This window comes from Triticum dicoccoides, chromosome 2B (assembly GCF_002162155.2).
Source record: "Triticum dicoccoides isolate Atlit2015 ecotype Zavitan chromosome 2B, WEW_v2.0, whole genome shotgun sequence".
In the NCBI taxonomy this organism is placed as follows: Eukaryota; Viridiplantae; Streptophyta; class Magnoliopsida; order Poales; family Poaceae; genus Triticum; species Triticum dicoccoides.
Window position 1 is genome coordinate 609,900,260 of NC_041383.1, and position 15,882 is coordinate 609,916,141.

General features: G+C 47.0%; 1 protein-coding gene across 1 annotated transcript; it reads left to right on the top strand.

The window, feature by feature from the left end:
- Nucleotides 1-10,725: 10,725 nt before the first annotated feature.
- Nucleotides 10,726-12,335, top strand: LOC119365143 (fasciclin-like arabinogalactan protein 8). The gene has a single exon (XM_037630743.1). It carries the CDS (start codon nt 10,805-10,807, stop codon nt 12,089-12,091), a length of 1,287 nt encoding a protein of 428 aa, XP_037486640.1. The 5' UTR covers nt 10,726-10,804; the 3' UTR covers nt 12,092-12,335.
- The last annotated feature ends 3,547 nt before the right edge of the window (nt 12,336-15,882 follow it).

The following is a 15,882-nucleotide window of genomic DNA, read 5'->3' on the forward strand; positions in this document are numbered from 1 at the left end:
TACCCATAAGGCGCGGCTGCCAGGCCCCCCGACAGGCCACCTTTTGTACAAGCCTTGCCGGCAAGGCATGTAACCCTCTATACAAAGCCAAGCGCAGACCCCGAGTATAAATAAAATGAAGCGCTGGCGCCCTAAGTTATAGCATGCATGCTAGATTGAGTCTCTCCCTCAGTTAGGGTTGATAGTGCTTAGCGGCGACTAACCCCTAGCATAGAGGTCGAGTTTGCGTCTCTTTGTTCCTGTCCATCCTCTTTGGTTCGCAGGGTACATAAGTATTTTCCGCCAAGGGGAAGGAAGAGAGTAAGCCGGCGCTCCAAGCCCGGCAAGCCAAGCTTGCCAGGGGCTGAAGACACAAAGGTCCACCCACGGCAAGCTGGGGTTGCCAGGGGGCTACAAATCCAGATAAGCTTTATTATCTCCTGTTATGCATTTTCGTACAAGGATTGGGACGTATGAAACCTTGCTTTATTCCGAGACTGTCGTGCTCCCTTCATTCCTACCACCCAAGAACTTCTTCTTGGTCTAGAATCTGGTTGCAGCCGCGGCGACAAGGAAGCGAGTGTAGGGCCCACCCCTACTTCGTCCCTGCCTCTGCCAAAGGCGCGAGTATGGTTGAACGGAGTAGGGGAGCGGCAAGGCCTGCTACCGGGTAACAGTGTTTATATTGAAAATAACAAGGATTTGTTCCTTGGTATGGGCTTTGCTCACACACACAAGACCCGGCAAGCACCCTTTTTCCATTAATACGTTCCATACACGTACAGTTCGTACGGAATGTAAACATGAACAGGGAGGTTACAAGTTTTAAACCTAACTAAGTCCCGTAGGCTTACGAACTGAAAAAAAGATAAGATGCCTGTAATCCCTTTCTTGTCCCTCTCCTCAGGAAATGAAACAAGAAGGCAAAAGGGCAGAAGGAGCGCCTAGGCGAAGTACGAGCAGCAGAAGGCACCAAGAGAACATGTCGGCGGCCGCCTAGGAGAGGGCTGGTGGTGGTGGTGCCGAAGGAAGAGCTGGAAGATGAGGCAACGGTCCGTCAATACGCTACGAAGGCGTCGGTGCCATCATACTCCGACTTGACGGCCCGCCACCCGCCTTCTTTGCCTTCTCTGGCCATCCCATGCCAGCTGCCCAAGGAGGCGACCCCGAGAAGTTCAAGGAGCCGGCGACACGGATGATGGGGTCACCGGTGTCGCCCAGGAATGGCACGCCCGACGGCTAGTCGGACCCGTCATCCTGCCGCCCGCTACCCTCGTCATTGATGTCGCTGTCTTCCTCGTCACTCCCGCTCGAGGAAGAGTCTTCGTTATCAGAGGAGCTCTCCATACAGCACCTTAGGTGAGTCCCGAAGTGTCCAAAGACCTTGATGGAGAGGACGCCACTCTCCAGAATGAGCCCCTCCGTCAGGCTGTGGATGCGAGCGAAGGTCTTCCACCCACGACAAAGGTACATGATGTGAGGGGCTGGGAAGTCGACGTCGGCCCATGTGCCGCTATTCCCACAACCCCTCATGTGCAGCCTCAGCGCCTGCGGCGGGTCTAGCTCCATCTCCCAAGCAAATGGAGTTGGGAGACGAAGACGACGATGTGCCAGCCGGTGCAGCCTAAGGAAGAACTCGTAGGGATTGTCCCCGACATGGCCCTCCATTGGGGGAAGAACTGCAGGCGGAGGCAAGGACGATGCGCCACCCCGTCCTCCTCTTTCCCGAGCACCGCGGCGACCTCAGCCTCGCCCCCTCCCCCTTCCCCTCGCGGCCGGCTCCGCCGCCACGGGATCTTGGGGAGGAGCGACGCATTGTCGAGCAGAGACTCTTGCCGCCACAGATGAAGCATCAACGCGCCCTCTCGCCATGACAGGAGGGAGGAAGGAGCAGGGATGGGAAGAGGCAGATGGCGAAAGACTGAGAGGCACCATCCCTCCCGCTCCCCTCCTTATAAAGGGATGGGGTCGGGGCTCGACCGCCCCTCTCAGCCAATCTGGCTCATTATGGTGATAGCGGGCGAGGCCGTCCACCGCCCTCCCCGCCCAACTGAAGGCGCGTGGGAATCGACCCACGCGCGCACGTCTTCCCGTATCCCGTGTGCCTGTCATTTGCTCTGCTCGTGCATGCGGCATACGTGGCGCGAGAGATGGGCGTAACGGGACGCGTGGAGCGATGGTTCCCATGCAAGGACAGTAAATGAGCAGTGACCCTGCGATCTCGAAGGGACACGCAAGCCGCCTCTTTACTGTTCATTGCAGGATGACGCAAGCATGCTTCGATCACCCGCGCGCGCGACCCCCACATCACGCGTTCAACGCGGGTCGTGGGGAAGCGCAGCAGACAGAAAGTTACCGCGAAAAAACCACCCCGCCTGCCCGCGCACCATTCTGGGCCTGGCCCAACAACGTGTCGCGCTTATGTATGGCCGAGGCCCGGGGGCACCTGTCGGTGTACCAAAGTAGGGGCGCTCTTTTGTACCCTTTATTTGTGCACGGGCAATTGGAGCCGCACCGACGGCCACACTTAAGCAGAGCAGAAACATAGAATCAAAGCCGCAAGATGGCCAAAGCAACGCCAAGACAGAGACGCAAAGAGCAAGAGGGCGAGGTGGACTCCCCCGGCAAGACCCTTGTCGGGGCGGCCTGCACGGTCCCGGCAAGGACCTTGCCGGGGCAGCTTACCCGATGCCAGTGAGGCACGCCACCCTTGGGCCCTAGTTTTTCCAACATCACCAATCACGTTGGGACCAAGGCTCGGGAGGCGCCTCCGTGATGGCATGCAGATCTTTGTGAAGACAAGAAACACTTCAAATCAGAAGAGGATTAGAAGACGACGAACCTCGGCGAGATCCTTGCCGAGGAAACCCACAAGACCCCCGGTAAGACCATTGTCGGGGACGACCGCAACGCCACGGCAAGACCCTTGCCGGGGCCCCGGCAAGGCCCTTGCCGAGGACATCCGCGAGGCCACAGCGAGGCCTGCACCCGCCAAGTTTCTACCACCTCTCCCATGTAGCTGGCAGCCCACCAGCTGGGCAGGCGCCTGCGTGTCGACATGAGGCTTCTCGGCCAACTTAGCGCATGCCTACGTGGTGGCATGAAAATCTTCGTGAAGGCCCTACCACCACGCCACCTCAGCAGCCTGCCAGCCTACATGGCACTGACCGCCTCGCTGGCCCAGGCGCGTGTCAAGGCAGGGCAAGGCGGCGATAAAGTGAAGGGGACACGTCAGAGGCGCATTAAATGCGTCTTGTCCCGTAATGACAAGCGATAGGCTTAAACACAGTACCCCGATGACACCTCCTATGTGCCATTGTGGCGATCCCCTTGCCTATGAAAGGAGGCCCAAGGCATTCACGAGAAGCATTCGGACTCTGGGGCAAGTTACGCTCGTTGTAACTAGCTCAAGAACTCCAAGAAGACAGATATACACATCAAAGCAGGACTAGGGTATTACGCATCCTTGCGGCCCGAACCTGGGTAAACAACCCGAGTGTTTGTACTGCCTGTTGATCCCGCTTTTCTCATCACCCCGCGCCTCGCAACCGTAGTAGGGATTCTTGTGATCCCATAGGTGTCATTTCCCACCGACGGCGACACATGCAAAAGATCATTTGATCCTCCAAGTGCAGCATCCCACGAGTCAAACCACATTCAGGGAACCATCATGGTGAGCCGCGCCGACTATTTCTAGCTTTACGTGTGGTAATACAGTAGGCATGTCTTACTTGAGGGGAAAGACAATACATTTTTTAATTCTCCTTTTTTCACCTTTTTTTTTCTTTTGTTCTCCTTTTATGTAAAGTTTTCCTCTCCTTTTTTCGTTCTTTTTTGAATTTTTTTCTTGTTTCTTTATTTTCATTTTTGGTTTTAATTTTGTTTTCTTTTGTTTCTTATTGTACATTCTTATATACATCATCAACATTTTTTCAAGCACTTGTTCACTGAACGCGAGACATAGCGCTGCCCGTGGTGAGGCCATCTAGGGTATCTGCGTGGGCTCCGTGTTGACCGATTATGGATGGAAATGTGCGGCCCTACCTTTGGTTTTCTTTGTTTCTTCTCGATTTTCTCCGTTTTTTCCGCTTTCCTTTGTTCTTTCACCGGTTTGTCTTCTTTTTTGGTTTTTGACTGTTTTGCATAGTTTTTACCGCGTTTATCTTTTTTTTTTCTTCGCCATGCTTTGGTCTTCTTTGCTTCTTATGGGGTTTCCTTTCCTTTTCCTTTTTTTCTTTGTTATACTTTGATTTCCTATCTCTCTTTTATTGGCTTTCTTCACTTTTGTTTAATTTTCTCTGATTTTTATTTGTTTCTTTTGTCGGTTCTCATCTATTACTTTTTTATTCAACACATGCCTAATTTGTCAACTATAGAATGTATATTTTTAGCATACATGTGGAACATCATGTTCATACATGTTGAACATTTTTCAATTACACAATGTACATTTTTTTTCTTAAATACATGCATCGAACACTTTTTGAATACAAGGTCAAAAAAAATTCAAATACACGGTGAATATTGTTTAAATGGAAATAAACATGTTTTTGCACACAATTTACATATAATGTATACAGTAGGAACACTTGATGTTTAACATTTTCTTATAAACGTTTAATATTTTTCATACACATCTGGAACTTGTTTTGTGTATATGTTGAACGTTTTCTATATACGTGATTGACATTTCTTTTCTGAAATTTTTATGTGTATTTTATTTTTAATAGATATGATACACTTTGGTATGTATAAACATTTTATATATCTCTTTAGCATTTTTCAAATACAAGCTTAACATTTTTTATGTCTACTTGTTTCCATATATGTTATACCTTTTTTTCATACAAAAATATTTTAATACATGTGTTTAATTTTATTAAAATATATGTTTTTGATGTCTACTTTTTGTTCATACACATTGTAAATTTTCCGCATACATCTGCAACATCCTTTATACTCATTTATAAATTTTGAAATACATGAATAATAATTTTCAAATATATGTGTCTGAATAATTTTTTAAAATGTATTAAAAACTTTTTTGAATATGTGTTAAGCATCTTTTTTATACATGTGTCAACATTTTCTCTAATACATGATAAACATTTTTTAAATGTGTGATGAACACTTAAAAGATGGAAAACAGAAAGGAAGATGAAAAGAAATATAAAAGAGAAGAAGATAAAAAAAGAAAACTGAAAAGAAAATATCACGATTGTGCCAGCCCACTTTCTGCAGTACTGTAGGCGAACACTGGCTCCATCACGCATCAAGTGAGGTATAGTTTGTCTCGAAGCGAGGTGTAGTTGCACCCACGAGAAACATCGCCTACCGAGTACCGAGACCATGTCACAATCCCAACATTATTCGCTAAAAGCTTACATGTGCTTGCATGACCTGAAATGTTTAGTCTGGCCATTGAAGTGGATAATAACTCTTAAATAGTTTATTTCAAAATAAATTCAGATTTATTTCAAATTTCATTTTCATTTGTTTAAAGAGAATGTTCACACATTTTTGAAAAGTTTTTGCATGTAAAAATAAAATATTCATGTGCATAATAGATATTGTTATACATGAAAAGAAATATTCATATGTCTTAGGGCCTCTTTGATTCGCAGGTGTAAACATAGAAATAGGGAAACTATAGGATTTGAGTGGCCTGTCCACTTGAATCCTATAAAATTAGCAAAGAGTGTTTGATTTCACGGGAAAAGCAAAGGAATTGTAAAAAGTGGTTGGGGTGGATGTTAGATTTCCTATAAAATGTACTGCCTCCTTTCCGGTTTACCGGTCTCAGTTCAAAAATCTCACCAACCAAGGTAGATGGTGAATGGTGAATATTTTTTGTAGTGTTCAAAAACACTCAATTAATGCGCTTGTTTTCCCCAAAAAATATGTTTACCAATGCATTCATTACAATGATTGCATGCATTGCAATGCATGCATGCATAAAATATGTGCATTGGTCATTTTTCTGTTAGGCCCTTTCCAATGCTCCACCGTGGACAGGTGCTAAGCATGCCACATAAGCAAAAAAATAACATGGCACAATATTTAAGGAGGGGAGAGAGTACTTTGGTTCCACAGAAAGAATCAATGCCAAGCGCAAGAACCTAGGCAAACCATTTAAATGAAACAATTTGACCAATGCATGAAAGACTTTAGGTGCTAACTCATTAAATAAAGTGTGCTTAGAACAACAAGTTAGGGCATCTCCAATAGGTTGTATGTTAGTCTTGTTGGTAAAATGTTCATGTTATCAACCAACAAACTATTATACAACTACTCCAATGGGTTGTATGTAAGCTATCCAATAGATGGTGAGAAAATAAATGTGATTGCTCTCTATTTCATATTGGAGCTTGTGCAAAGGTTGTTAGTTAATCTACATACAACTTTGCTCTCTCTCCACATTTATTACATGCCACATCATCACTATGTCCTAGGTGGCAAATTAACCAACACCTATCTTACGACTCTTGGAGATGCCCTTAAGCACCTATGCATTGTGTAATTGAGTTGCTAAGGTATTTAATGCACTTAGCACCTCATCTAAGGCCCTGTTTGGTTCATAAGTCCTAGGACTTTTTCTAAACCCAACTAAAAAGTCCCTAGTCCCTAAAAAGTCCCTCCCTATTTGTTTCCAGAGACTAAAAAGTCCCTAGTCCCTTCCTAGAGGTTATTAAATGACCATGTTGCCCCTAGTATATAGAAAAATAACAATCAAACAACACCATGGGGTGGCGGGCCAATGGATGCATGGAGGGGCATTGTTGGAAAAGTCCCAAAAAGTCCCAAAAAAGACTCTCCTTGAAAGTCTTCTTCATTTAGTCCCAAATGCCTAGTTTAGTCCCTAAAAAGTCCCTCTCATTTGGTAAAAAAGTCTTTAAGAGGGACTTTTTCTAATCCCTACACAAAAAAGTCCCTGAAAACAAACACCCCCTAAGCACCTTTGCATTGGAAGAGGTCTTAATACTTGCATGCAATGATTTAATGCACCTTGAAATTTGAACATATGATGGGAAACAACCAAATCGAGACTTATAAAACGGGAAAACTAAAATTTTGAGATAAAACCTATAAAACAAAAATGAGGGAGTAGTACACAAGATTTCGTAGGAAAAATTTCTATGGGATTCAATCCTACGAATCAAAGGACAAACGTAGTAAAAATTTCAAAGGATTTCAATCCTTCAAAAATCCTATAGAATTCCTGTGAATCAAATGAGCCCTTAACGGGATTTCCATGTTTAAGGAGAATACCCAGTGTTCTAAAAAATTGTCCTGTACCTCATAGTTTTCTGTTGCTATATTTTTCTGACGGACCAAAGAAATGTATATCTCTACTACCTAAAAGATTCGTAAGGTTCCCTCTCCCCTCTTACGTCGAATTTTTCTTCCGCCCTCGCACGTCCATCGTCTGACCTCCCGTCCTTCCTTTTTCTGCCGCATGCATTGTTCGTTTTTGTTTCCAAAAATCCTCTCCCACAGTCCAACTAATCCCACGATTAATGCCCCGGAAAAATCTCCATTAACCACCGTCACATCCCACCTTCCTATCTCATGGCAGCATTAATTTTGTCCACCAACAATTACGTTGTTGTTTCGTTCAGGCGCTGAGCCGCGGACTGCCCTGCCCCGACACCGACCCTTCGGCATGCCGATACCCGGATGCCCAACCGTCGCGTCCACGAACTTCAGCGACCTTGATTCAAGGTTGAGAAAATTGATTCTCATGTCGTATGTGTCAACTGATTCCTTCACTCCGCTACTCTTTGTTTTCTTGTAATTTTCAGAGAATTGTCTGATCCTGATTGACAAGATGATATGTGAATTATGAAGATCACAAGTTCACACCAGCGTCTCCAAGACATATATACACGCATGCATCTGGCTGTCACCAACAGCAAGAACCATTCCTTCATTTGTCATGAATCACACTTGTAAGGTATCCAATCGGTTGCTTGATGTCTTCGATTTGGATACTGATATGTAGTTCTCATAGACCTGTGGGTTCGTTGCATCATCGCAGATTGTTGTTGCATGTATGCAGACAATCTTCTTATTTTCCTGAGAACTTCGGTGATATTCTTGGAGCGAAGTGTCTGGGGGGCAGGAAACGGACAACCACTATTTTCCTCCTCAAATCTCTTTATTGTCTAGCTTTGGTTAACTAGAAAAGGTATATATTCACTGGGGCAGAAATTAGAAGCTCCGTGATATTTTCTTCTTACCACATACACGAAGGATTGTGCATACAACTTGCACTGTGAAATCAACATACGGTTTCTTCAGGGCCTTGTGAACATAGCATGAGCATTTAGATATATATTTTAGCATTCTTCAATGTCTTGATGAACAGTATAATAATACCAGGAAAGGAGAGCAGAATTTTAGTGCATGTTCAGCTCCATCCACCGATGGATATATATGCAAGGGAAAATATTACGTTTTTTGGTGAGAAAGATTCATCAACGACGAACTGTATATTTTTCTAAACTTGATCTGTTCTCTTAATATGGAGAGTTCATCTTCTCTTCTATATTTTACAAGGTTCACATTACCGGAGGGATATGGATAGGAAGAGTTTGGTTGAAAGAAGAAAAATAGAGCGATTTAACATCAATAGAAGGGAATAATGCCGCTTCAGCATGGGGATTTTAAAGATATTGATACTTTACGCGTATGATTAGTCAAGGTTTACGGAGGAGAGTGGATTTGATATGAAACAACATCCGAACAATCTGAAATTTTGCAACATCAATCTCTACGATATGTTTGAGGTTCTTGCAAAGTTTAATCCAAAAATAACATCTAAGGAGCTCCCACAAAAAAAATCGCTGCTCAAACAGTGCACAAAACTTTGAGCAGCGGTTTTTCTTAGAGCTCAAGGGATGTTATTTTTTGATGAAATTTTGCAACAACATCAAACATTTGATATAGTTTTCTGTAGCAAATTTTGCAAGAACATCCATGTAGGAAAAAAAGACTATGCTGGTTTAATTATTAATTTAACCCTGAATACTTATATCCCGTTGCAACGCACGGGCATTTTTCTAGTAAAAAGAAAAAAGTTTAACCCAGCGTGACTAGACCGCGGCCCATGCAGGTGATCGTTTGACACAGTTTCCCTAAAAAAGACTCCTGGTCACAGAAGTGCTTAACAACAACCAAATGATATTGCCAAATCGCACTTGCTACGGAAGAAAAAGGAAGAACTAGGGCATCCAAAACTCGTCCACTCCAGCTGGATTTTCCGGCCGGCAGATGATCGAGCTTGAAGCACGCCTGCGTATCAATCATGGGCGCACTCGGAGGGTTCCTGGCTTTTGCTCTGCCGCTCATCATGCGTGAGCTTGCAAGGTCTCATCTGTATGCTGTACGTGCTAACTCGAGTCTGCCTTTTAACCCACGAACGACGAGTCGGATGGTTGGGACTAGCTCACAGAAACAAGTGGTAGGAGTATGCATTTTAAGTTTCTGATGATAGTGTGTGACAGTACAGAAGCCCATGTTTTTCCAACTGGATGTCTTGCCATTTACATGCTCTTGCCCACTACATACTCCCTCCGTTCTAAAATAGATGACTCAACTTTATACTAACTTTAATACAAAGTTGGGTCATCTATTTTAAAACGGTAAGACACTCGCCATCAATCATCAATGTATGAAAACAGAATAATGCATATACATACGCTCCGTTTCTTTTCTTTTCATGTTCTTTTTACTTTTTTGCAGGAAAAATGCTCCTTTCCGTCGGACGAGAGCGCGTCCCGCGAAGCACTTTTGCAGCGCTGTAGCCTCACAGGAGCCATCGATGCACACACAACCATGATCGTCTGCGGAAGGCCGAGGAAATACCAGCTTACACATGGGAGGCACGTCCAAATAGAAACTAGTAATACAGAAATAAAACTCAACACCAGGTTAGGGAATTTTAAGATTTGAACCTCCTAAGAAATCATTCTGGAAGCCTTTGCAGTCTCTTGAGGATGCCCTACACAAATTAATACTTATAATTTTTGTATGAAGTGAAACATTTTTCATATTAAAAGTTTATCAGACATTTTTTATCACGCATTGCTCCTATTAAACCCACGTATACTTTGCAAGTATTTAATTAGAACGAGCAAATACCTATCCCACGGAAAAAAGAAGCAAATGCCTACAAAAAGTGTTATACTTACTATTTTGGTGCATCCACAAAAGTGGGGTCATATTTCTTTGACTTAGGTGTATTGTCTGCTCACCGTTCAGAATGTCCAAAGTTTATTGACAAAATTCGAAAATCATCACTTTCAGAAATCATATCCACATGCAAAAATGAATGAAAACTACTCCCTCCGTCCCTAAATATAAGTCTTTGTTGAGATTCCATTATGGACCACATAGGGATGTATATAGATACATTTGAAGTATGAATTCATTTATTTTGCTCCGTATATAGTCCATCTAGTGAAATCTCTACAAGGACTTACATTTAAAAACGGAGGGAGTATTTTGACAGTGCTGAATGAATTTTAATAGACGAGGCCAATCTTGAGGCAGAAGCAAAGGTCTCCTCCGTCACCCCCACCGCACCGTAGAAGATCATCACAGCTCTCAAGGCGCTGCCACATGCTCAGACATCAGTGCCCCACACCACACCCAACCCGAGACCTAACCATGGTCAGTGTAACCCAACCCAACCCAGCCTGGCCTCAACCCAAGTACCAACCCAAGACGCCAAAAACCCACGCGCACGAAAGCTAAAACCCCCACCCACGCGTCACACCACACCACTCCCGTTCCGTTTCCCCACCACCACCGCCGGAGCTTGATGGCCGCCGCCCGCCGCCTCCTCCTCCTCCTGGCCGTGTCCCTCGCCGCCCTCGCCGCCGCCCGCGCCCACAACATCACGGACATCCTCGACGGCTACTCCGAGTACTCGCTCTACAACAGCTACCTCTCCCAGACCAAGGTCTGCGACGAGATCAACAGCCGCAGCACGGTGACCTGCCTCGTCCTCACCAACGGCGCCATGTCCTCCCTCGTCTCCAACCTCTCCCTCGCCGACATCAAGAACGCGCTCCGCCTCCTCACCCTCCTCGACTACTACGACCCCAAGAAGCTGCACTCGCTCCACGGCGGCTCCGAGCTCACCACCACGCTCTACCAGACCACCGGCGACGCCTCCGGGGACATGGGCCACGTCAACATCACCAACCTCCGCGGCGGCAAGGTCGGCTTCGCCTCCGCCGAGCCCGGCTCCAAGTTCCAGGCCACCTACACCAAGTCCATCAAGGAGGAGCCGTACAACCTCTCCGTCCTCGAGGTCTCCGACCCCATCACCTTCCCCGGCCTCTTCACCTCCCCGTCCGCCGCCTCCACCAACCTCACCGCGCTCCTCGAGAAGGCCGGCTGCAAGCACTTCGCGCGCCTCATCGTGTCGTCCGGGGTCGTCAAGACGTACCAGGCGGCCATGGACAAGGGGCTCACCCTGTTCGCGCCCACCGACGACGCCTTCCAGGCCAAGGGCCTGCCGGATCTGGGCAAGCTCACGAGCGCCGACCTCGTGGCGCTGCTGGAGTACCACGCCTTGCCGCAGTACGCGCCCAAGGCGTCGCTCAAGACCATGAAGGGCGGCATCCCGACCCTGGCCTCCACCGGCAAGGGGAAGTACGACCTCTCCGTGGTTGCCAAGGGCGACGACGTGTCGATGGACACCGGCATGGACAAGTCCCGCGTCGCGTCCACGGTGCTCGACGACACCCCGGTGACCGTGCACACGGTGGACAGCGTGCTGCTGCCGCCGGAGCTCTTCGGCGGCGCCCCGTCGCCGGCACCCGGAGCGTCGGCCGATGCCCCAGCGCCGGCCCCTGCACCAGAAACCTCCTCCGCGCCGGCGCCCTCGCCTAAGTCCGACAAGAAGAAACCGAAACACAAGTCGCCAGCGCATTCCCCACCCGCGCCGCCCGCTGATACGCCTGACACGGCCCCCGCCGAGTCGCCGGAGGGAGACGAGGAGGCGGACAAGGCCGCCGACAAGAACGGCGCGACCGCGGTGGGCATGAGCATCGCGGCCATGGTGGCCTCTGTCGCTCTGGTCGGCGCGTCACTCTTCTGATCTGCCCAAGTGTTCGACATCGAGCACTCGTTTTGCTTTCCTGTGGGCGCGAATGATGTGATGCACTCCGTTCTTGGTTGCGAGTTCGTGGGCCATTGAAATGCTCATCCGAAGTTGTTACTTCTTCCTGGTTGGATCATTTGGGCGATTGTGATACATTCCCTGGTAGTTTCACCAGCTGCCTAGAAATCTATTAAGTTTGATTTTGCTATGCTCGTTCCAGTTGTTGATGCATTGCATTCCATCTGCCAAGAACTCCATTCCATATCCTGATGCAGTTATCTTGCATTCTCGATGAAGTAGCTTGTGAACAGAGATTTGATCTTACAAATTAATCGATGCATTGGTTCGTCGTAAAATATCACCGTTTTTGCACATTAAATAGTAGTAGTACTACTGCGCATTGCACCACCGATTGATATGTGTGCCACGTGGCCAAAAAAGGGAGTAGTGCTGTTGGCCTACTGGATGCGTACGTATCGATGAAAGTACCGCTACAAGCGTGAGTGCATCTCCAACAGCCGCCCTAAACTAGCGCCGCGCCGCAAAATAGGCCTTCTTATCGCGCGCGCAACGTGGCGGTTCGCTCCAGCGGGCGCGCAAAAACGGCGCGCGCGATAACGGCTTGGGCGCGCGGTTAAAAATACTTATCCGCGCGGTGTATTTGGAGCGCCAGCTACAGCGCACGGCACACTCGAGCGCTCGCGCCCGCACTCTCTCCCTCTCCTTGTCCTACATCACCGCCGGAGCTCCGCCGAGCGTCGGCCTCGCGCGCAGCCTCTTCTTGCCGCCGCGGATGACTACGGCGCCGGCGCCATCCCGTGCCGCCGCCGCACCGTCGAAGAAGGTACCCAATGCGGCGCGGGCGAAGAGGACGAAGACGAAGAAGAGGAAGATGAAGATGAAGCTTGATGTGTCTTTCATGTCTTGAACTTTTAGTTTGCATTTGAACTTGGTTGGATGAACTTGTGGGCATGATTTTGATGAACTTGTGGGCATGAATTTTTATTCATCAACTTGTTTGTGCCAAATTTTACATGTTCATTTTGTTCAAAATATCCATATATGCAAAATGCCCGACGAGTCGCGCGCGCTGCATTTTAGCGCGGCTGCTGGCGCAGGCGGGCACGCAAAACCAACCGCAGCGCGCGCGCTAATAGGTTTTTTGCGCGCGGCGCTTTAGCGCGGCTGTTGAAAATGCTCTGATACGCCTTCTAAATAGTGGCTCATTAAGCCCACACCGCTTCGAATTTGTCATCTTCTACCGGGGAGTCCATCCATGGCATTTCCGCATAAATGCAGACTGGACGCATCTCTCAACAAGAAAATCGCAGCTCGACGTGTTTTGAATTTCGGTGGCGCAACGGGGTTTCGAAATGGGTCGAGATTTCAAAACATTTCTTTTGCTAGACAAAATTTACTGCCTCTCGCTACTTTTTACCTACTGCAGCAACAGCCTTGGTTCAGGGGTCGCCTCGCCTATCATGTGACTCTGCCCGTCTGCGCCGAGCCCGACACCATTGGCCCATGCCTTCCTTTTACCCGTTTGCGCCGCAGAGCCGCTGGAGCCGTGGTCCCTGTAAAGCGAGAGCTCGTAGCAGCTCGCATGGCTCTTGGCCATGGTCGTTCGTTGGATGCCAATTTCTTCAGGCGTTTCGTCTCGTTTCCTGGAAACTTCTGGGTGCATGCCTGCCTGCCTGCGCCTGTGGTGCACCGTTTGCGATGGCCGTTTTTTACTTTTGCCAAATTACCGGCCTCAAATCTGCTCAATCTCAGGACGGTAACGCCACTCACCGAGCGGCCGGAGAAGCAGTTGGGGTGTGTTTGGTAGGGTGCATGGAGAGTGCATGAGGGCAAAAATTACCAATCCGATCCACTTTTGCTTGTTTGATAGGATGCATGAGCTCACATGGGCTATGCTCATGTGATGCATAAAAGGGCCCTCAGCTATGCTCATCTCATGCACCCCAGACAGGGTGCATGGAGGCAGCCATGCTGGCCCTGACACACGTCCCCACCCACAAGACCCAGACCACGTCCAGATATGTTTATACTTTCAAAAAATGTTCAAAATTTCAAAATTTGTTTAAATTTTCGAAAAACTTTAGAATTCAAAAAATAATAATTTTTTGAAAAAGTTTAGGATTTCAAAATTGTTTAAATTTTCAAAAAACTTTCATAATTTCAAATTTTGTTTGAATTTTCAATAAATGTTCAGAATTTCAATTTTTTTAAAAAAATCTACAATGTTCGGAATTTCAAAATAAAATCTAAAAATGTTTGAATCTAAAAAATTTAGAATTTAAAATTTTATTTAAATTTTTATAAAATATACAAATTTCAATTTTTTCTTTAAATTTTCAAAAAAGCTCGGAATTGCAAATATGTTCAAATTTTCAAAAAGTTTAGAATTTCAAATTTTATTATAATTTTCCAAAAAATATTTAGAATTTCAAAAAGAAAAATCAAAATATGTTTAAATTTGTGTTCATATTTTTCCAATTTTGTTTACCATTCAAAAAAAATATTTGAAATTGGAAATTGTTCAGCATGTCTAAACACATGCATGCTGCCAAACAAAGTATCAGCTCAGCATGTCTCGACACATACATCGCTGCCAAACAACAGCAACTGCATGGACTCATCATGTCTACACTCAGCATGTATGAGAGGAGAACAACTAGGCTAGATCCATGCATCATGCATGCTACCAAACACACCCTTGGGCTCTTGCGAGGGATTCTCGCCGGGTCTCGCTGCCGCCCTCCTCTCGGCGTCACGCACGCGCCAGAGGCTGACGCGCGGCATTGAATTCTCATGTTCGTTCGGTGGGGTTGGAAACTCGGGGGGAGAGACGAGACCAACGGTCATTGAGCGAAGTTGCTGCAGCCGTGTAGCAGTAGGTCTTACTACGTGGCACACCCACCCGTCCACCGTCCACGGCTGGTCTTGCGTTAACCTGGGAGACGAACAGTGGTTGAGGTGACTGTTGCGTGTAGTGTGTCGGTGGGCTCGGCTCACGCACGGCTCTCACCGAACCTTTCCGTTCAGGTGGGCGGTGGCTCTGTTTGTTTCTCGTCTGTAGCGAACATGGATTGAAGAGCTTGAAGCCTTCGGTGCAAAAACAATTCGACGTACGTGGTACTATCTGCAACTATCTACGCGCGGCTAATAATTAGGCTTCTGGAGGTCAATGGTGTTGTTGGATGCACCCCATAAAAAGTACGGTTTTGTTCCCATGCGCGAGTACAGTACCTGCTTCATGTGGACAGAATTAGAACGGCAGTTTTATAATGTGTACAATCTCGATTTCGTCGGTAGAAAATTCGGAGAATGAAGCCTGGAGGACCCCATGAGAAGACTTGAGATCCTCGAAGGCATACTTGCATCTGGCTTTGTTCTTATTTGTCGGATGCATGAGTGGAAAGAGAACAACTGCTGTCGGCCATGTGAGAAGGGGGAACGGAGTGCAGCACGGGCTGTTTGTAAGCTGGGCCGGAAATGTTCCGCAACAACGACTCTGGCGGATGCCATTCTGTCCTGGGCCGTGTGCGTCGCAAGGTGCTTCAGAAGCCCATTCCCCTAGAAAAAGCCCATTGAAAATACTATCAACAAATACTATACGCAGGAGGCATCGTACTGATCCGTGCTAACTAGAAAAAGGATGATGGATAAACGGCCAGTGCTGCCACTGAACAATCCTCATCGTTTCAGTGATCTCTTCTTTCCTTCTGTATATCCCTTAACTCACATCCACAAGACACGCCCAAACATGGTGCATGCCCATTTCG

Excerpts from the sequence above, each read along its gene's own strand:
- LOC119365143 (XM_037630743.1), top strand. The coding sequence starts at position 10,805 with ATGGCCGCCGCCCGCCGCCTCCTCCTCCTCCTGGCCGTGTCCCTCGCC.